This window comes from Jaculus jaculus, chromosome 13 (genome assembly GCF_020740685.1).
Source record: "Jaculus jaculus isolate mJacJac1 chromosome 13, mJacJac1.mat.Y.cur, whole genome shotgun sequence".
Lineage (NCBI taxonomy): Eukaryota > Metazoa > Chordata > Mammalia > Rodentia > Dipodidae > Jaculus > Jaculus jaculus.
Window position 1 is genome coordinate 44281011 of NC_059114.1, and position 23436 is coordinate 44304446.

The window sequence follows — 23436 nt, forward strand, 5'->3', positions numbered from 1 at the left end:
GGCACATGACATCTTTGGCCCAATACTGTTAGCTTTGATAACTTTCTAGTAACTTTTTGGTAATTATTTTTTGAGGTACAGTCTCAGTCTAGCCTAGGCTGAACCTTGAACTCCCAATGCTTTCCCTACTTCTGCCTCCAAAGTGTGGAATTAAAGGCGTACGCCACCATGCCTGGCACTTTTTGGTAATTTCTAGTGTTACCTATTGTAAAATTACTATTTGTTGAGTAATAATTATCCTTTTTTGTTTTTTTGAGGTAAAGTCTCCCACTTTAGTCCAGGCTGACCTGGAACTCACTGTGTAGTCTTAGGGTGGCCTTGAACTCATGGCAATCCTCTTACCTCTGCCTCCTGAGTGCTGGGATTAAAGGCGTGAACTACCATGCTCAGATAATAATTATCTTTTGAGACATATTTTCAGATTTAGTAAATGTTGTTTCTGAATATGTTTCCCCCCTTGATGATTTTTTATTATCTCTATGTGTGCGTGTGTGGCGTGTGTGTGCACGCGCTTCATGGTATGGAGGCCAGAGGACAATCACACGTGTTGGTCTTCCATCTTGTTTGAGACAGTCTCTTGTTCCTTGCTTGGGTCACCAGGCAAGCTGATCTATGAACTTCTGGGATTCTCCTACTATCTTTCTGTAGAATGGCTGGGATAATAGACACTAGTTGCCTTTCTTTTTTTTCTTTCCCTCCCTCCTTTCTTTATTTTATTTATTTATTTATTTATTTATTTTGAGGTAGAATCTTACTCTAAGCCAGGCTAACCTGAAATTCACTGTGTAGTCTCAGGGTGGCCTCCAACTCATGGCGATCCTCCTACCTCTGCCTTGTGCACAACTACACCCAGAAGCCTTTCTTTTTCTGGGGGTAAAAACTCAGGTACTTATATTTGTGTGTCAAACGTGTTATCCCACTGAACCATCTCCCCAGCCCACCCTGTATGATTGTTGCCTGAAATGGTTATTAATTGGGTTGGTAGAGACCAAGCTTTAAAAAAGACCCTATAGAAAGAGATGAATCTTTCTAGTACCCTTCCTTAGGTAACAGTCATTTTTCTTCTTTCACAGAAGCATTCCACATCAAATACAGCACATCATTTATTATTCCTGTTATTATTACTTTTTACTATTTATTTATTTATTGGTTTTTCGAGGTAGGACTCACTCTAGCCCAGGCAGACCTGGAATTCACTATGGAGTGTCAGGGTGGTCGCAAACTCATGGCAATCCTCCTACCTCTCCCTCCCAAGTGCTGGGATTAAAGGCGCACGCCACCACACCCAGATTTTACTATTTATTTTAAACCTAGCACTGGGGATCAAATCTAGAGCTTTCCATGTAGAAGCTCTACCACTAAGGTACATCCCTAGTTCCATATTTTTTCACAGCACATTTGTGCATCCGTATGTTTACCTATTTGAAATTTATACACATAGTTACATGTTATATTTATTTTGTATAGAATTTTTTGCTCAACATTACATTTTTTAGGTGCTTTGAAAGTTTTGTTTATCCCTAATTGTTAAGTCAAAAGTAATGTAAATAGTATATTTAAAATAAGCTAATGACGTGCATGTTTTCATATGGATGTCAATATATTTACAAAGGAAATACATGGCAATCCTATCTACCTATATAAAAAAAATAGACTATCTTTCCAGATTTTGCATACTCATCACTGTAAGAAGAGGTATGCAGAATTTAAGGTTTCACAATGGTCAGAAAACAGCAGTTACTCCTACAATATCTCATTAGCATCTAACTCAAATGTTCTTAGATTACATAATCTAGAAGATGTTTCATCCACATAAAAATCTGTCATTATTCTGAGAAGGCCCCAATGTTACCCCAGAATCCATCAGAAAGAATAGTGATGCAGTGTCGAACAGTGAATCCATCTGACTGGCAGCATTCACTCAGAAACAATCTGGTCCTCTGGAAACAGTCAAAGCTACCACTGGGGAACATTCCAGATGGGATTCTCATGTGGCCAAGGCACACCATTTCTAAATGGGGGACCACGGGATCAGGATGAAGTCACACCACCGCGATTACAAACTCACATTCCTTTGCAGTGCAACTGGTCCAACTCCTCTCAAAGTAGTTCAGAACTAGTCTACCCACCTCAACCCAAAATAACCAAGAGGGCACACTGGAGCAGAAGTGGGCAGGAGCGTAAACTCTAGCACATTGTTATTGGTGCATTAGTGTGAAGATCGGCACACCTCTACCACTTCAGCACTGTTCCAGGACAAAGGTAGGAGTAGTGGTAGTGAGAAAACAGACTTTTTAACGGCACAACTAACAGAAAAGTCAAACATACGTGTCAGAATCTACAATAAACCTGTATCCAAAGGAGTCTCACAGGTCAGTGGTGTGCTCAACTCTGGGTTCTGTGGTAGAGTTCTGCAATGGACTTGCAGGCCACTGGCATGGTAGGCTCATTTCCTGTCTGTTAAAGGGTGAACATGCTACACAGAGCTATTATGGTTTCTATTGAGCGACAGAATTCACAGAAGTTCCAGGTTATTTGTATCAGAATCACTCCTTGTGCAAAGTTTGATGTAGATGAAGATAAAGTGGCTTCTTGGTCAATAATTGAAGTTTCTTCCTTTTAAAGTCAGTGGGTTTCCTGTGTAGTTCCATTACAATGGGCCCAGGCTTAATTTCATCCATCTCCATAAAGCAAAACACTGGGTGCAGGTAAACCTCTTTTTAGGCTTGTAGTGTTTGAATTCAAAGAAGATAGCTGCACCTTTGGTTAACTTTTCAACATGCTTCTGGAGCTCAATGTCCACATTAAAGTGAACATATGTATCTTCTTTTCTTGAGGCCACAGGAGTATCTTGCACTGGAGTTAAGTCTGTGCCATTCAAATCCTTCACACTGACTGTAATATAGGGATCCATGCATTGCCCAGCAGCCTTCAGACCAATTTTCTCAATTCTGATAGTGAGTAAGGTCATTCCTGGCTCTGACAGTAACCTGGGTAACAAAGTACCAGGAACTCTAGCAGGAAAAGAATCTGGAGACCCTGCTCCAGCACCACCCTCTTCTTCATCCTCTTCAAATTCCAAATTCTCTTCTTCACCAGGTGCGAAAATTTTTCTTAATGGGACAGGCTGAACATCAAATGGAAATTCTTTATTATATGTAAGAATATTCTTTAGGATTGGTTCTAGCTTCTTCAGGTCCTCCAGTTTAAATTCTTCTTGGGACTGTGTGGACTGTAAAGCTGCACTTCGCAATTCCAAGCATGTTGCAATTTTGCCTATGGTTTTCTTTTGTTCTTCTGTGAATTCAGAATAATTGTGCTGAGCCTGGGCCTCCTTTTGTAGATGTCTTGCTAATATCTGAAACTTGTCTATCACCTCCACCAGCTGGCCCCAAGAGTCGAAGTTGGCACCTCTCCTAAAACTGGCGTCCCAGCACTGTAGCAGACTCCGGGTCACCTCCGACATGGCCTGTCCCCACCCAGTCCCCCTCCCGCCCCGACCCCAGTGAAACTGGGCTCTAGGGCACCATCCTTCCTGGGCCTGGCCCCGACATGAACAAGGCCAGGATAGGAAACACTACAGTCAACCACCGCCACCTGCCAAGGAGCTGCCCAAGCCCATTTCAACATTACATTTTGAGATTTATTTATGCTGTTTTATTTTGAGGCAAGCCAAACACACTGCCCCCCCCCCCTTTTTAATGTGAGACAACAAGAGTGACAGTGAGTGAGCTAGTGAGAGACAGAACCAGCACACCAGAACTCCAGCCACTATAATCAAATTCCAGACACATACACCATTGTGTGCATGTGCAACCTTGCACATTTGAGTCACCTTGTGCATGTGGCTTACATAGGATCTGAAGAATCAAACATGAGTGCTTAGGCCTCACAGGTAAATATCTTAACCACTAAGCCATCCCTCCAGCCCTGTTTATGTTCATTTTTTGGAATTTTTTATTTTTTATATTAACAACTTCCATGATAATAAACAATATCCCATAGTAATGTCCTCCCTCCCCAAATTTCCCCTTTGAAACCCCACATTCTCCATCATATCCCCTCCTCCTCTCAATCAGTCTTTCTTTTATTTTGATGTCATAATCTTTTCCTCCTATTATGATGGTCTTATGTAGGTAGTGTCAGGCACTGTGAGGTCATGGATATCCATGTCATTTTGGGTGGAGCATGTTGTAAGGAGTCCTACCCTTCCTTTGGCTCTTACATTCTTTCTTCCACCTCTTCTGCAATGTACCCTGAGCTTTGGAAGGTGTGATAGAGATATTTCAGTGCTGAGCACTCCTGTCACTTCTTCTCAGAACCATGATGCCTTCTGAGTCATCCCAAGGTCACTGCCATCTAAAAAGAGAAGGTTCTCTATCAAAAGTGAGAGTAGCATTAATATATAGGTATGAACATTAAGAGAAATGCTTACTGGGCAGTTTGATGAGCATAGTATATACATTTAGCCAGACAGCAGCAGATGTTACACCCCTAGGGCTCATGACTACTCCTGTTTTAGGTTTCCAGTACCAGGGATGTATTCCCTCCCATGGAATGGGCCTCCAGTCCACTTAGAGGGCAGTTGGTTTCCACCATGACAGACATGCCACTATTGTGCCTGTGGGCTCATTTGGCCTGGCTGGCCAATTATAAGGCTTGCAGTGTCCACTGTTGAATATCTTCACTGGTGATTTCTCTCTCTCCCATTGAACTGCATGCAGGATGGCTTTTTCCAGCTTCCTGTCAGCTGGTCTACATGGAGGAGGTTATCAGCTCAGCTCCAGCAGGATTTCTCAGTGGCCTTGTAGCTCAAGTATGTGGAGTCTTCAGCAATAGGACCTTACCATCTATACCTAGTGGGAAACCTAGGGCCTTGGCAATGGCCTGTAATGTTTTGGGGGCATCAGGGACCTCCCTAGCCAACAACTCACTGGAAGGTATCCCATCCCTGGCACTGAAAATTTTCTAGTAGCAACCTATGGCTTCTGGGTGCTCCACTGTCCAAAAAAGTAAGTTTCCATATGATTTATTTATATTCTCTTAGATTTTGATTAGTCCTCCCTCCACCTTTCCTTTACTCAGTCTCTTTCCCTGACCTCACTTGGGCCTCTTCACCCCCATTAATCTATTCTTCTACTTATATATATACAATGCCATCCTATTAAGTATCCCCTCCCTTCCTTTATCTTCCTTTTATATCTCTTTTCTAGCTTATTGGCCTTTGCTACTGAGTTTTCTTCCTACTCACACAGAAGTCCAATCATCTGTTTATGCTGTTTATATTCATTTTATTTTATTTTATTTTGGTTTTTCGAGGTAGAGTTTCACTCTAGCTCAGGCTGATCTGGAATTCACTATGTAGTCTCAGGGTGGCCTTGAACTCAAGGTCTTCTACCTCTGCCTCCCAAGTGCTGGGATTAAAGGCGTATGCCACAACGCCTGGTCTTTATGTTCATTTTAAAAGCAGCACAATATTCCATCATGTAAAAGGAACTAAAATTTATTTTGCACACATCTGTACTACATATTAAGCTATGCATTTCCTGATGCATTCTTTTCTTTTGCCTGCCTTTGTGCCCTTCTTTTCCCCTTCCTTTGCTTGTGGTTGCTCATGTAGCATCATCTGAGGACAGGATTGAGCTGAAATGCTGAGACATTGTCTTATGACCTCTTCCTGCCACAAAGTTTCTCCTATGGGTTTTGGTATTTTAAAAACATTACCAGCAGAGAAAGAGTGACAGGAGTGCTCAGCACTGCAATATCTCTATCACACCTTCCAAGGCTCAGGGTCTATTGCAGAAGAGATGGCAGAAAGAATGTAAGAGCCAAAGGAAGAGTAGGACTCCTTATGATGTGCTTCGCCCAGACACAAACTGGTCTGGATATCCGTGGCCTCACAGTGCCTGACACTACCTACACAAGACCATAATAATAGGAGGAAAAGATCATTACATCAAAACAAAAGAGAGACTGATTGAGATGGTGAGGGGATATGATGGAGAATGGAGTTTCAAAGGGGAAAGAGGAGGGAGGAAGGGCATTACCATGGGATATTGTTTAAAATCATGGAAGTTGTTAATAAAAAAATTCAAAACAAAAACCATTACCAGCAGAGGAACAACCCTTTCTTCTTTTCCTTTCCTTCTTCTGTTTCTCTTCCTTCCTCCCTCTTACTCCCTATCTCCCCTCTGTCTCTGATATTTGGAGACAAGGTCCTCCTCCATAACCCTAGTTTGATTGGTTGACTCATTATGTAGCCAAAGCTGGCCTTCAACTTGTGGCAATACTCTTGCTTCATCCTCCTCAGTGCTAAAATTATAGGTGTGCACCACCAGGCATGAATGGATATTGTTGTTTTTTTCCCTAAAATGATCATGGTAGATACACATAGTAAAGTCTACAATTTTGATAATTTTAAGTCTGCAGTCTTGTGGCATTTAATATCTTCATATTACATTTGTAACCATCACCACTAACCACCTCTAGAAATTTTTCATCCTCTCCTGCTGAATATCTAAACTTACCAAACATGCATTCCATGTTCTTTTCCTCCTCAGCACATGGCAACCATCATTCTACTACTTTTTGTCTTTATGAATTTGGCCAGTCTAAGAACCTTGGATAAGATAAATAATACAGTTTTTGTACTTTTGTGACTGTATTATTATATTAGTACAATGTCTTCAATATTTATGCATGATTTAGCAAGTGTCAACATTCCCATATTTTTCAAGGCTGAATAGTCTTCAGATATGTATATCACCTTTTGGTTATCCAAACATCAATGGACACTGGGTTGTTTCCACCATTTGGCTACTGTGAATAATGACGACATGAACATTAATATATAGATAAATATCTCTTCAAGTGCCTTATTTTGATTCTTTTATATATATTTAAATTTTTTATTTGCGGGGCGGGGGAGAGAATATGGGCCACATCAGAACCTTTGATACTGAAAACAAACTCCACATGCACATACCACTTTGTGCATCTGGCTTTCATGGATACAGGGGAGTTGAGCCAAGGCTGGAAGGCTTTGTAAGCAAGTGTGTTTATCTGCTGAGCCATCTCCACAGACCCTGCTTTCACTTCTCAGAATTTATGGATCATATGGTAATCATATGTTTAAGTTTCTGAGAAATCATACTGTCTTGTAGATTAGGTGCCTCATTTTACATTCACATCAATAATGTAGAGGGGTTCCAATTTCTCCACATCATTGTCAACACTTGTTGTTTTCTGTTTTACATAGTAGCCATCCACATACATATATATCATTTTTTTGTAGTTTTTGTTATAAGAGGTAGGTTCTCACGCTACTAGCCTAGACTGACATGGAACTCACTTTGTAACCCAAGCTGGCCTCAAACCCACAGCCTAATATTATCCTGGGTGTTGGGATTAATGGTACAAGCTAACACACCTGGCTTGTTATTATGATTTTGATTTGTATTTCTCTAATGACTGGCAATGTCAGGCATACTTTGATGTGCTTATTGATCATTTGTATTTCATCTTCAGAGGACTGTCTAAGGTCAAGTCCTCCTCTCATAAATCTAGTTGTTTTTAAAGTTATTTTTGATAATTTCATACATGTATACAATTTATTTTATTCATATTAATTCCCATTACTTGTATATCCCTCCCACTCCTGCTGAACCCTTTCTTTCAAAACTAGCCTCCCTTCTATTTCCATGTTTTTTGTTTGTCTGTTCTTTTTAAATTTTTTTGTTTATTTATTTGAGAGCGACAGACAGAGGAAGAGGGAGAGACATAAAGAGAGAGAGAGAGAGAGAGAGAGAAAGAGAGAGGCACAGAGAATCGGTGTGCTAGGGCTTCCAGCCACTGCAAACGAACTCCAGACACATGCGCCCCCTTGTGCAGCTAGCTAACATGGGTCCCGGGGAATCGAGCCTTGAACCTGGGTCCTTAGGTTTCTCAGGCAAGAGCTTAACCAACTGCTAAGCCATCTCTCCAGCCCCCTGTTTGTCTGTTTTTGAGGTAGGGTCTTGCTCTAGCCTGAGCTGACCTGGACTTCACTGTAGTCTCAGGGTGGCCTTGAACTCATGGTGATCCTCCTACCCCTGTCTCCCAAGTGCTGGGATTAAAGGTGTGTGTCACCACACCTGGCTCCATGGTTGTTTTCTAACCCAATGAGTTTAATCAGGGTTGCTTGCATGAACATAGGTGGGGTTATTCACTGGAGCATTGACAACTTACCAGTGGCCACACCACTGAAGAACATGACTCTCCCTCACTCAGCAACCATTAACTTCCTGTAGACCCTTAGGGAGGGATGTGGCCTCATGACCCCTCCCCCATCCATGATGGAGTGCTGATGGGCCCAATCTTGTGCAGGTATTGTACAGGTTATCACAGCTGTTGTGCATTCATGATTGCTAAGCCATGATGTCATGTCAAATCCAGAAGACAGCATTTTGCAGCACTCTCATTGCCAGCTCTTACATTCTGTCCATCCTTTCTTCCACAATGTTCTGAGCCTTGGAAGGGGTGATATAGATGTCCCATTTAGATCTCAGCACTCACCAGTCACTCTCAGCACTTTGGCCAGTTATGAGTCTCTGCATTAACCTCTGCCACCTACTACAAAAGGAACTTCTCTGACCAAGTCTGAGAGCATCACTAACCTATGGGTATAAATACAAATATTTAGAAGGCAGTTTTACAATGTGCCCATTTAGCAAAACAATATTAGTAGATTCCTACCTACAGCCTGTGACTTCTTAGCGATGAGCTTTTCACCAGGTTTATAGTATTAGGCATGGATTCTCTCCTGTGGACTGAGTCTTAAATCCAATCAGAAAGTAGTTGATTACATCCCCAAACAGCCATTCACTATTGCACCAGTGGGCTGGCATATCTGTCCTGGCAGGTCAGTAGTGTAGCATGCAGAATCTACAGCTGGGTAAGTTATTTTTCTTTGTGTGTTATTGTTGAGTTGTAAGAGTTCTTCATATTTTTTATATATCAATTCTTAAGAATACTTGAGTTAGAAATATTTTCTCCTTTTCCATGAGCTGCCTTCTTACTCTTTTTTTTTTCTTGTTTTTTCAAGGTAGAATCTCACTCTAGCCAAGGCTGACATGGAATTCACTATGTAGCATTAGGCTGGCCTCAAACTCATAGCAATTCTACTACCTCTGCCTCCTTAGTGCTGGGGTTAAAGGCATGTACCATCATACCCAGCTCAAATTTTTAATTCTGATGAAGTCTAACATCTATAGCAATACTACCCTGAACACATCCAATATTATCTGATAAAATCTAACCTTTTCTTTTTTTCTTTCATTGTCTGTGAATTTGGTGTCACATTTAAGAAACCATTGCTAATCCTAAACCTATGAAGCTTGCCTCTCTGCTCTCTCCTGAGCTTTATAGTTTTAGTTCTAATGTGTGGAATTTGATCAGTTTTGGTAATGTAAGGATCCAGCTTCATTATATGCACACATTCCGTTTTTCTAGCACCATTGTTGAGAACATTGTTCTCTCCCCACACGTCGGTCGTGGAAACCTTGCAGTAAATCATTTGACCACATAGGTGAATCTTTATTTCTGGACTCATTGTACCAGTGTTTTGATTATTGTACCTTTGTGGTAAATTGTGAAATTAGGGAGTTTGTGACTTTCAATTTTGTTCTTTTTTTTTTTGATTTGAATTTTATTTATTTATTTATTTTTATTTTTATTAGCATTTTCCATGATTATAAAAAAAATCCCATGGTCATTCCCTCCCACCCCCCACACTTTCCCCTTTGAAATTCCATTCTCCATCATATTACCTCCCCATCTCAATCATTGTACTTACATATATACAATACCAACCTATTAAGTACCCTCCTCCCTTCCTTTCTCTTCCCTTTATATCTCCTTTTAAAATTACTGGCCTCTGCTACTTAGTATTTTCCTTCTTATGCAGAAGCCCAATCATCTGTACCTAGGATCCACATATAAGGGAAAACATGTGGCACTTGGCTTGCTGGGCCTGAGTTACCTATTTAGTATAATCCTTTCCAGGTCCATCCATTTTTCTGCAAATTTCAAAACTTCATTTTTCTTTACCGCTGAGTAGAACTCCATTATATAAATGTGCCACATCTTCATTATCCACTCATCAGTTGAGGGACATTTAGGCTGGTTCCAATTCCCAGCTATTATAAATTGAGCAGCAATAAACATGGTTGAGCGTGTACTTCTAAGGAAATGAGATGAGTCCTTTGGATATATGCCTAGGAGTGCTATAGCTGGGTCATATGGTAGATCAATCTTTAGCTGTTTTAGGAACCTCCACACTGTTTTCCACAATGGCTGGACCAGAATGCATTCCCACCAGCAGTGTAGAAGGGTTCCTCTTTTTCCACATCCCCGCCAATGTTTATGATCATTTGTTTTCATGATGGTGGCCAATCTGACAGGAGTGAGATGGTATCTCAATGTAGTTTTAATCTGCATTTCCCTGATGGCTAGTGATGTAGAACATTTTTTTAGATGCTTATATGCCATTCGTATTTCTTCCTTTGAGAATGCTCTATTTAGCTCCATAGCCCATTTTTTGATTGGCTTGTTTGATTCCTTATTATTTAACTTTCTGAGTTCTTTGTATATCCTAGATATTAATCCTCTATCAGATATATAGCCGGTGAAGATTTTTTCCCATTCTGTAGGTTGCCTCTTTGCTTTTTTCACTGTGTCCTTTGAAGAGCAAAATCTTTGTAATTTCATGAGGTCCCAGTGATTAATCTGTGGTTTTATTGCCTGAGCAATTGGGGTTGTATTCAGAAAGTCTTTGCCAAGACCAATATGTTGAAGGGTTTCCCCTACTTTTTCCTCTAGCAGTTTAGAGTTTCCGGTCTGATGCTAAGGTCTTTAATCCATTTGGACTTAATTCTTGTGCATGGAGAGAGAGAAGAACCTATTTTCATCCTTCTGCAGTTATATATCCAGTTTTCCCAACACCATTTGCTGAAGAGGCTGTCTTTTCTCCAATGAGTATTTTTGGCATTTTTATCGAATATCAGGTGGCTATAGCTATTTGGGCTTAAATCTGGGTCCTCTATTCTGTTCCACTGATCTACATGTCTGTTTTTGTGCCAGTACCATGCTGTTTTTGTTACCATGGCCCTGTAGTATAGGTTAAAATCAGGTATGGTGATACCACCAGCCTTATTTTTGTTGCTCAGAATTATTTTAGATATTCGAGGTTTTTTGTGATTCCAAATGAATTTTTGGATTGCTTTTTTCTATTTCCATGAAGAATGCTTTTGGAATTTTGATAGGAATTGCATTACATGTGTAGATTGCTTTTGGTAAGATTGCCATTTTCACGATATTGATTCTTCCAATCCAGGAACAGGGGATGTTTCTCCACTTTCTAGTGTTTTCTGCAATTTCTCACTTGAGTGCTTTAAAATTCTCATTGTAGAGATTCTTTACTTCCTTCGTTAGGTTTATTTCCAAGGTACTTTAGTATTTTGTTTTGATGCAATTGTGAATGGGAGTGATTTTCTGATTTCCTCCTCTGTGTGTTTGTTGTTAGCATATATGAAGGCTACTGATTTCTGTGTATTTATTTTGTATCCTGCTACATGGCTATAGGTTTTGATCAGCTCTAACAGTTTGCTAGTAGAGTCTTTAGGGTCCTTTATGTATAGAATCATGTCATCTGCAAATAATGATAACTTGATCTCTTCCTTTCCAATTTGTATCACTTTTATGTGTGTCTCTTGCCTTATTGCTATGGCTAAGACTTCCAGAACTATATTAAATAAAAGTGGGGACAGTGGACACCCTTGTCTTGTTCCTGATTTTAGTGGAAAAGCTTCCAGTTTTTCCCCATTTAGTAATATGTTGGCTGTAGGCTTGTCATAAATAGCTTTTATTATATTGAGATATGTTCCTTCTATTCCCAGTCTCTGTAGGACTTTTATCATGAGGGGATGTTGGATTTTGTCAAATGCTTTCTCTGCGTCTAATGAGATGATCATGTGATTTTTGTCCTTCAACCCATTTATAAATGTATTACATTTATAGACTTGCATATATTGAACATCCCTGCATCTCTGGGATAAAGCCTACTTGGTCAGAGTGAATGATCTTTCTGATATATTCTTGTATTCTGTTTGCCAATATTTTGTTGAGAATTTTTGCATCTATGTTCATGAGGGAGATTGGTCTGTAAATTTCTTTTTTTGTTATATCTTTGCCTGGTTTTGGTATTAGGGTGATGCTGGCCTCATAGAAGGAGTTTGGTAGAATTCCTTCTTTTTCTATTTCCTGGAAAAGCTTAAGAAGCAATGGTGTTAGCTCTTCCTTAAAGGTGTGGTAAAATTCAGCTGTGAATCCATCTGGGCCTGGGCCTTTTTTTAGTTGGGAGATTATTGATTACTGTTCAGATCTCCATATTTGTTATAGGTCTATTTAAGTGATTAATCTCATTTTGATTTAATTTAGGTAGGTCATATAAATCAAGGAAATCATCCATTTCTTTCAGATTTTCATACTTTGTGGAGCATATATATATATATATATATATATATATATTTTTTTTTTTTTTTTTTTTGAGGTAGAGTCTCAGTCTATCTCAGGCTGACCTTGAACTCACTCTGTAGTTCCAGGCTGGCCTCAAACTCACAGCAATACTCCTGCTGGGACTAAAGGTGTGTACCATCACACCACTTTTTTGTTTAATTTAGATTCTGAATCAAATTTGCTATAGGGATTTACCATGCCTGTTCTTACTTCAGTTTGCTTATATTTTAGTTTCTCCATGCTGAAATTTTCTCATTATTTCTCTCTCTCTCTCTCTCTCTCTCTCTCTCTCTCTCTTTTCCAGGCAGGGTCTTATTCTAGTTCAAGCTGACTTGGTACTTACTCTTGTGCCCAGGCTGGCTATGAATGCTCAGCAATCTTCCTACCTCAGCCCTCTAAGTGCTGGGGTTACAGGTGTGCACCACCAAGTTGGCAACTTCCATTCATTTCTTTAAGAACACAAGTGCAGTATTTACTGGAAGCCATTTATATCATCTCACCATGTTTTCTAGCAGAGCCTCTAAACTGTTTATTTTTGCTGTGATGGAAATCAAATCCATCACCTTGTGCATGCTATGCAATTGCTGTACCATGGAGCGACACCTTCAGCTCTATTTTTTTTTGCTTCTTTATTTTTATTTATTTATTTGAGAGAGAGAGAGAGAGAGAGAGAGAGAGAGAGGAAGGGGGAGAGAATGGGGGCGCCATGGCCTCCAGCCACTGCAAACGAACTCCAGATGCATGTGCCCCCTTGTGCATCTGGCTAATTGGGTCCTGGGGAATCAAACCTGGGTCCTTTGGCTTTGCAGGAAAATGCCTTAACTGCTAAGCCATCCCTCCAGCCCTCTAGTTTGTTTTTTAAAAGGATTTTATCTAGCATTTGTGAGACCCTGGGTTCAATCCCAAGCTCTAAAACAAAGAAAAAGCACACAAAACTAAAAGGTGCTTCCATCAATGGTTTTATGGTTAATGTACCACTAAATAAATCACAACATATCTCACTGCAGTTCTCTGAAGATCTTTCCCTCTTTGTCTCTGACAAAATCTGGCTTTATTCTATATATCATTTTCTATTCATGACTCTTGTTTCATATCAAGTTGTTTTATTATTTCCCAGTCTCTTCATTCTTTTTCTTTCCCCCTTCCCAGATCTTTGCCTTTGATTTGAATTTTGAGTTTTCTCCTCAGATAATTAGAAAAAAAAATTAGTTTGGACATCTACTTAACTTATATTAGGCTCAGCATTTGACTTGACAGAATTTTCAGATTCTCTCTTCTGCTTTCAGTATGTCATCTATTGTCTGTCTCTATTGCTTAATCACCAGAAGTTTTCCTTGTTTGTGTTTTCAAGATCTTATACTCTATTACATTTACTACTTTATAATTTTCTTTATTTTACTTATATTATCGATCTTTTGCCTTATTTCTCAAGTAGCAAATTAAAGTCATTCATTTTATTTTTGTTTAAAAAATGTGTATTTGCATTTGTGTGCATATGAATGCATGTGTGCACTAAGGTCTCTTCCCACTGCAAACAAATTCCATTCAGCTTGATGTGAGTAGCTGGGAAATTTAACCCAGGTGGGTAGGCTTTGCAAGCAAGTACCTATAAACACTGAGTCGTTTCTTCAAAGCTGTTTTCTTTTGTGCATATGTGTACACATATCTTTAATTTCTTTCTTAATGTATGTTTTTTAAAATTTATTTTTATTAGATATGGACATAGTGTGTAAACAACACATGTTGGCATCATCCTTTCCCTTATCCCTGCCCTTTTTCTGAAGAGGTCCTCCTCATTGGGGATGTGGGTCAACCCTATGGGGATTGTGTGTCATGCATTGTGGGAGCAGCAGTCAGTTATGGGGGAGAGGCAATGTCTCTGTGCATAATGTCCCAACTTGTGGCTCTAACAATCTTTTGACTCCCTCTTCCACAATCTTTCTGACCCCTCTTCCTTCATGTACCTTTAATTTCAATATTTCAGTATAAATTTGTCTTAAGCATCTATCTTGTCTATAAAATATGGGTATAAATAGCAACCAATTCACTAATTTCTGACCTTTAATTGGTAAGTGAAACTTACTTATATATTCACAGAAGAAAAATTAACTCCTAAGAGTTAAGAAGAGACAGAACTGAAATAACATCAATTGAGACTATAACACTGGTCCTAAGATGAAAACAGTCCAATATATACACAGCAAGAATGAGATAAATTCTTAAAAGTCACCAGAGAAAATAACAGATTACTTTAAAAATAATAAGAACTTGACAGAAAATTTCTCATTAGCAGTTATAAATTACAGGAAAACAATGTGGTTTGAAATTTGGGTTCATACATTTATTTTAAGTAGCAAAGCTTTGTTTTTTTAATTCCCTCTCTATTTCCCTCCTGTGTTCTGTCCCTAAGTTTTTTTGTGTGGCGATACAATGTACAATTTTTTTTTTCTGAGACAGGGTTTTAAGAAGCCCAGGGTGGCTTCAAACTCTGCATGTGATCAATGATGACCTTGAACTCTGGATTACCTTGCCTCAGTCTCCTAAGTTCTGTGCCACCATGCCTGGCTTATTGGTTCTGAAATTATATCACAGCCAAATGCGGTGTCACATACCTACAATGCCAGCACTCAAAAGTCTGAGGCAGGAGGATGATGTTAGAGGTCAGCTTGGGCTACACAGCAGGTTCCAGGCCATCCAAGGCACACATAGAGGCTCTATCAAAAAATCTTTCTTAGCCGGGCGTGGTGGTGCACGCCTTTAATCCCAGCACTCTGGAGGCAGAGGTAGAAGGATTGCAGAGAGTTCAAGGCCACCCTGAGACTACATAGTGATTTCCAGGTCAGCCTGGAATACAGTGAGACCCTAACTCAAAAAAAAATCTTTCTTTCTAACCCCAGGTTTCAGGTAATAATCAGGCTTCTGAATGATGCTTCAGTGGTATATGACAGTAATATTCTGGATATCACAGCTCACATTTGATAGGTTTAGTGTTCATTGCATTTGTTAGTGTCTCTTAGTGTTTAGCTTACAACAAAGTATAATCACAGGGATTGGCAGGGAAGATTTCATACAACTTTCATTTTTTAGCTAGCTCATGGACTTCAGTGCTTAATTTAGATACAAGTCATAAGCCTCTCCCAGGCCCCTTATCTAGCGCTGAGCACTTTTGTAGGTATTACACTACTGGAGCTAATCTTCTGACCCTCAACTGCCATTTACATAGCTTTAGACTAGCTCACAACTTCCTGGCTCTATTTAGATAACCACATTGTCCATTTAGATAATCATATTGTAGTTACAGTTTTCTATTTTATGCTTTACTCATTTTACATTTTATTTATCTTTGCAACTTGCTAGAACAGAGTGAGTATATTAAGGCAGACACCCTTCCATAATACTTTCTTCTGAAGAGCTATTACTTTCCTGTAAAATATATACTTGTTTTTGTTGGGTATTTTTCTTCAATTTTTATTTTATTTTATTTATTTGCAAGCAGGGAGACAGAGAGCCAGAGAGAGATCACAGGGCTTTTTGCCACTAAAAATGAATTCCAGATGAATGCACCACATTGTGAATCTGTCTTTATTTGGGAACTTGGTATCAAACCTAGGCTACCAGGCTTTGTAACTACCTGCCTTTGACCAGTAAGCAATCTTCCCAGCCCATACATTTTAATTACAAGTGTAATATACAAGTAAGGAAGCTTCAAAACTATTTCTTTTTTTTAATTGGTTTTTCAAGGTAGGTTCCCACTCTGGTCAAGGCTGACCTGGAATTCACTATGTAGTCTCAGGGGTGGCCTCGAACTCTCAGTAATCCTCCTACCTCTGCCTCCCCAGTGCTGAGATTAAAGGCTTGCGCCACCATACCCAGACAAAAGTATTTCTTTAGTTGCACTGTAAATATTTTGTTCATATTTTCTTCACTTCATAAATCACTTAAAATATTCTTTAAAAAATTTTAAATTTATTTATCTGAGAGATGTGTATATATGTATGTATGTATGTGTATATATTTATATGCACACACACATATATATGGAGAGAGAGAAAGAGAGAGAGAGGGAGGGAGGAAATGGACAATACAGGGCCTTCAGTCACGGCAAATAACTCCAGACACACATATGTCACTTTGTGCATCTGGCTTATGTGGGGTATACTGGGGAATTGAACCTAGGTCCTTTGGCTTTGCAGGCAAGTGCTTTAACCACTAAGGCATTTCTCCAGTCCCCTAAATATATTCTTAAGCATGCATAATATACCTCCTACTAAAAACCCTCCTAATTAAAATTAAACAAAGAACTAAGATATTCAACAATAATTTAAAATTGTAGTTTATATAGGTCTTGATCATTTATATTAAAACAAATAAAATGTTACCCTAAATGATCATCATTTGTATTTATTCTGAATAAGAGGTCAGTAAATCCAGAACAATGAGAGATGCAAAAAATGGAAAGATTTCCTGTTTCTAATGCAGTGCTCTTTCCAAAGGAGATAGGGCTTCACACATATTCTTCATCCACACCATAGAAATTAATTTTCAGCATTAGAACCCCTCGTCTTTTTTTTTTTTTTTTTGAGATAGAGTGCTGGGATTATAAACATGTGGTCCTGCTACTCCAACTTTCAATAGAAGTGCACAAAGATAAACCAAGTGTGATGGCTGCATATCTGTAATCCAGCTTTCTGGGAAAATGAGGCAGGAGGATTGTAAATCCAAGGCAGCCTGGGCTACCAACAAGTTAAAGGCCAGTCCTGGTAGTTTATCAAAACCTTGTCTCAAATAGTAGGGTATTTGGTTAGCATGCATTAGACTCTAGGTTTAACTCCCAACCCAGCAAAACAAAAACAAAACAAAAAAAAAAACCCAAACACTACAAGGGTATGATGGAACTGAACTGTTTGTAGTACAGAGTGAAAACAAGTAAATTATTTTTAAAACGAATTTTTTAAAAATCTCTATATATTATCAATTCACTACCAGTTTACCTGTGAAAATGTTTCCTCTTTATCCTCAAGTAAAGACTGGGGTGCTGACAGAAAGTCTTTTTTCTCGCAGCTCTCCTGGCTGAGGAGCGTGTCGGCGTAGTTGGGCTGCGGGAAGATGAGCTGACTCTTGCGCGAGTCGGCGGTGAGCGAGACCTGTTGAGAGTAGGTCTGCAGGAAGGCGCGCGCCCCGTCCACGCCCACCAAGTGCGAAGCGGGCACTCCAGCCAATCCTCGGGCAGCCTGGAGCAGGCGCGAGGAGTGCCAGCGCCGCAGCCGGAGCGCCAGCAGCACCATGACAAAGGCCAGGAAGACGCAGGAGACCGCGGCCAATGCCACCACTAGGTAGAGTGTGAGGTCTGAATCTCCGGGCTCAGAAGGTGTCTGGATGCTGCTCAGGTCAGCCAGGATTTCGGGGATGCTGTCAGCCACTGCGATGGTGAGCATGACGGTGGCGGAGAGAGGGGGCTGGCCATGGTCCTGCACAGCCACCACCAGGCTCTGCTTGAGGGCATCTCGGTCCAGCAGGGCCCGCGTCGTGCGCACCTCGCCTGTGTGCAGCCCCACGGAGAAGAGCCCTGGCTCGCTGGCCTTGAGCAGGCGGTAGGACAGCCAGGCGTTCTGTCCGGAGTCCTTGTCCACCGCCACCACCTTGGTCACCAAGTATCCAGGCTCTGCAGAGCGGGGTGCCAGCTCCACTCCAGTGGAACCATCAGTAGGAGGGGCAGGGTACAGGATTTCAGGGGCGTTGTCGTTTAGATCCATCATGAACAAATTCAGAGATACGTTGCTGCTGAGTCTTGGGTTCCCGTTGTCATGGGCCAGCACTGTCAGATGTAAATTTCGGAACTGTTCATAATCGAAGGATTGCAATGCATAGAGGACTCCTGTGTCAGAGTTTATGGAGAAGTAAGAGGACAAGGGTATCCCCCGAATACTGTTTTCCACCAGGGAATAGCTCACTTGTGCATTTTCATTGTGGTCAGCATCCTGGGCTCTTACCGAGAAGATGGAGGCCCCTCTGGGGTTATTTTCAGGCAGGTAGACAGAATAGGAGTCTTGCTGGAATACTGGAGGATTGTCATTGATATCTGTCACTAGCAGCGAGATATGAGTTTGGGTAGACAGAGGTGGAGTTCCCTGATCTGTTGCTGTTACTGTGATGTTGAACCCAGAGATATGTTCTCTGTCCAGTGTTCTTTGCGTTACTAAGCGGTAATAATTATCAACTAACTTCTCCAATATAAAGGGCACATTTCCAGGAATGGAACATGAGGTATGGCCATTGTCTCCAGCGTCCTGGTCATGCACACTGATAAGAGCAATTATTGTCCCAGGAGGACAGTTTTCTGGGACTGCTGTAGTGACAGAAGTAATGCTCACTTCTGGGGCATTATCGTTGACATCCTCAACCCTCACCAGCACCTTAGCTCTGGCCATGAGCCCAGCACCATCCTGAGCTTGAATTTCCATCTGATAAACTTTGTATTCTTCAAAATCCAGTGGTTCTTGATTTGATATTTCTCCCGTGTGAGAATCCAACCGGAATATCTGGGCCACTTTATGGTCCTTATTGTGAAAGGAGTATGTTACTTCACCATTAGGTCCCTCATCTGGGTCAGTAGCATTTACAATGAGCAGCCGGGTGCCCAGTGGGATGTTTTCTGGAACACTCAATTGGTATTCTGTCCGAGTAAATGCTGGAGGGTTGTCATTCACATCCAGCACCTGAATATGGATGCGGAGAGTCCCTGAACGGACTGGGCTGCCTCCATCAGAGGCGGTGAGGACAAGGTAGTGGACAGCCTCTTCTTCTCTGTCCAGAGGACTCTGCAGCACCATCTCTGGTTGTTGGAGCCCATCAGGTCCCCGTTGCACATCCAGGAAGAAGTGAGGGTTGGGGCTGAGCTGGTAGCTCTGGAGCGAGTTCATACCCACATCAAGGTCTTGTCCAAAAGGCAGAGGGATTCTGGTACCTGGCATAGTTATTTCATTCATTTTAAATTCCACTTCTTCTAACTGGAACTTGGGAGTGTTGTCATTAATATCAATTATTTCCACCTCGATAGGGAAAAGCTTCATTTCATCCTCAACAAGGATGTTGAAAGTCACGAGACACCGCGCGCTCTGGGCGCAGAGCTCCTCGCGGTCGATCCTGCCCGCGGTCACCAGGCCGCCGCTCCGCGGGTTCAAAGAGAAAAGCTGCGACCTACCTCTGGAGACGATGCGGACTCCGCGCTCCGCCAGCTCGCGGGGCTGCAGCCCCAGGTCCTTGGAGATGTTCCCCACGAAGGACCCTTTGTCATTTTCTTCTGGTACTGAGTAGTGTATGGTTTCAGCCCCCGCTTCCAGTAGTAACTCCAGGAAAACGCACAGCAACATCAGCCAGCTGCTGCTGGCCAGCTTCTCCAGAATCGCCATTGCCCTCTGGCTTCCCACTTGTCTCTGTTATCAAGAGTGTTATTTCTGAGTTTCCAGAGCCTGCGTTAACCCAGTATTCGAAATAATTACAAGCGGAGACTCGTCCAGAAATAGGATTGGGCAGGCTCAGGTAGACAGTTTTCAGTTCTGCAGTGATGTGGGTTTGAAGACGCTCAAAATTTTCTTTTCTTTCTTTCTTTTCAAAAAAAAACCTTGTGTGTATGTGTATATAATGCCATGTATCGCCCGGATTGGTGAACAGCGGCGCCCAGAGTCCTAACAAGTTACTGCACTTCTAAAAAAAACAATGTGGCATCTTTTCGTACAAGTTAGTTTACTATCAAGGAAACAGTTATCGTATGTATGTATGTTAATTTTCCTACACATATCTAAATGTGGCTAAATTGCAATGTGTGCGAATTCCAGTATTCCAAAATTATCTGCTTTCCCATTTGCTATTCAAGGAATAATAGTTACGAGCCTTAATATGACAGGGAAGAGAAAATCATATCTCACTGCATAGCTTGACCACTTAATAATTTTCTAGACCATTTAAGCAGAGCAGCTGCAGTATGAGGATGAAAAAAATGTGGAGAGAGAAAGTCAACTTTTACAATGTAAGATAGACTACAAAAACTAGATCACCTCATTTTACTTCCATTTGCCAGAAACCTTGGGCTCTGAAGACCAAGCTTTTAACCTTATCCTTATTTTTCTTCTTTTTTCTGAAGTGTGGGTTTCAGAAATATTTAAAAGTCACCCAACTAATATATGTTGAGTAAATAGCACTGGGCTCCTAGAATTTCAGTCAAAAATGTCACATGACATATATACTTCAAATTCGAGAGAGAGAGAAATGGTTTTATTCTTTATAGCTGAAAAAGGCCACATCTTTACTTTCAGGATGGCTATAAAGATAATATTATTCTGAAATTATGTGGTATTTTCTGCTAAAGAGGTTAATTTTCTTAGATGAAGACAATGCCTTCCTTCATTTACTTAGTGGACTAATAGTAAAGGTTATCAGGAGTGGCGTGGCTACTGCAGTGGCAAGCTCTCCTTGGCTTGCTTCAGCTCAGCTGTCAGGCCCTCTGCTGCAGCCATGAAGGTCTACATCATGTTCTTTCACTGCTGGAGAGTGACTTAGGGTGAAAATATAGGTATGACCAGGGCTAAAGTAGACAAAGAAGACATACATATTCTGACACGTTTTTACAAACTGCCTGTCCTGACACACTTGAAATTACGTGCACAGTGGCATGATATTCTTCAATATTTTGCTGAATTAAATATTATCATGTCTTAAATGCTGGCATCAAGAAGTACACTCTAGGGCTGGAGATAAGGCTCAGCAGCTAAAGGCACTTGCTTACAAAGCATGATGGCCAGGGTTTGATTCCCCAGTCCCTATGTACAGCTGATGCATAAAGTGGAACATGCATCCTTTACAGTGGCAAAAGGCCCTGACATGCCTATTCTCTTTCTCTCTCTCTCTCTGCTTGCAAATAAATAAAAAAAAAAGTGGGCTCCAAGGCCAGAAAATTTTATAGTATTTTGTCTTTATGCTTTGTAGTATATTTACTGTCTTTATAAGTTCTGAATATATCATTTCTCTCTGATACATCCCTTTACCAAAATTATGTTATGTTTGCAGTAATGAAATATACTACATACTATGCATGTAGTAATGAAACAATCCTTGTGGAGTATTAGTACCAAACCATTTGGGATATTTTTTTAGGAAGAAATATTTTCTTGTAATTTTATATTTAACATATGATTATTTAGGTATTTTGATTGACAAAGCTAAACACAAGTGACTAAATGAAGCTTATACATTTTCTTATGAAACTATCATAAATCAAAAAGTGAGGGCCAGGTGTGATGGCACACACCTTTAATCCCAGCACTTGGGAGGCAGAGGTAGGAGGATCTCCATGAGGGAGTTTGAGGGCACCCTAAGACTACATAGTGAATTTCAGGCAGCCTGGGCTAGAATGAGATCCTACCTTGAACCCCCCCCCCAAAAAAAAAAAAGAAAAAGAAAGTCACCTATTTCTTGCTTGTTTTAGGTAGAGAATAATTAACTTTGCTTGTTTTTATTCATCCTTATTTTAAATGCCCAACTTAAGGATTAGGAAAAATGTTTCTATTATAGGCTCCATGGATTTTGCTGATCTTCTGTTGTGATCTTAAAATCCAAGAATTTGCATATATTTAATTTACTCCCTGCCAAAAAAGATTATATCTAAGATGTCTTGTGCTTATAGTGATTTATATATCTTTGCCTAACAGAACAATTTGGCATCTGCACTCTGAAGTTTGGCATTTTCAGAAACAACTTGAGTCAGATCCTGGAAGTCAATTTATGATACAATAGTCAAGAAAGGTTCTGAAAATGAAGAGTGAAAAGAAGGAATCAAGGACCAAAAGAATCATTCTTAGAGAATTTCTGTTCTTAAATATCTAAATATCCAGTTTCTCATCTTCTCAAAGATCAGTAAATAGAGCACAAGGGTGGTAATTTAAACCCTTCAATACTGTAAAGAAGGAACTCTTTAAAAGGAAATATAATTTGTCAGACACATATTAATGTATGTACTGTTTCCCAATGGAGTTGTGAGGTAATGAGGCAAACTAGTACTTAAAAAGTAGCAAGTAAACTTGTACTCACTCTACTACAACAATAAAAGATAAGCAGGAGTGTTTTATAAAAGGGCAAAGTAAATAAAAATATTAAAACTCACTTTTTATACATTTGATTCCAATGTAAAATTTAAGGCTTCATTCCTGGCCTAACACAGAATATCTCATTGATGTTTCTTGAGTTAATCTGAAGAAACTAAGGTTTTATGATAGTTCCACACAATTATATCAGCAGGGCAAATCTTTCTCCATTTGGGAGCAACTTGGAATCTCAGCTTCAGAGTCCAGGTTGATTGTACTTCCTAGTGTTAGAGCTACAGGACTTTTGCATGATGGCAGCCAGAGTACTTAGAGGAGGAAAAACACAGAGAATGAGACCAAAGCTATTGTCAGGGAAAGGTGCACCTCCATCAGTGGTGGCAGTGGATGCTGGTGGTCTCTGGGGCCTTGAAGCAGCTTCTGCAAACTCGTGACAAAGACTAGGTGCAGTGTCATTACTGCTCACTGTGCATGACCAGTAGGCCCTGGTGGGCTCCATCTCTGTCCGCTGAAGCAGCACAGCACACACTTGTCTGTGTGAATCCCTTGGTTAAAGACTCAAGTTAGCTGGCCTGAAATACACTATAGGATAGTCAGCCTCGTGTCTCAGTTGGGTCCATTTTGATCACCAGGTAGAGGGTTGAAGAGTGTGCAGAGAAATGCAGAAGGTTGCACCTAGCTGCAGCTCTTCCCATAGCATCCTCCTCGAATTTCTGTAGCAGCCACTCACAATCATGGGGTGCGGGGTGGGGGAGGAGAAGATGACATTGACCTAGTCAAACCCTGGTCA

General features: G+C 40.5%; 1 protein-coding gene and 1 pseudogene across 2 annotated transcripts in view; both read right to left on the reverse strand.

The window, feature by feature from the left end:
• LOC101593421 (protocadherin gamma-C5) overlaps nucleotides 1–20809 on the reverse strand; it is a 233811-nt gene extending 213002 nt beyond the window's left edge. The window contains exon 1 of one of the 2 annotated variants that reach the window (XM_045132581.1): nucleotides 17544–20151. In XM_045132581.1, coding sequence (XP_044988516.1) covers nucleotides 17544–19961 — 2418 coding nt within the window. In that variant the 5' untranslated portion in view covers nucleotides 19962–20151. Of the gene's footprint in view, nucleotides 1–17543 lie in introns of both variants that reach the window. The other variant, XM_045132586.1, reaches the window with a different exon arrangement.
• Nucleotides 2313–3466, reverse strand: LOC123454145 (annotated as a pseudogene).
• Nucleotides 20810–23436: the final 2627 nt, after the last annotated feature.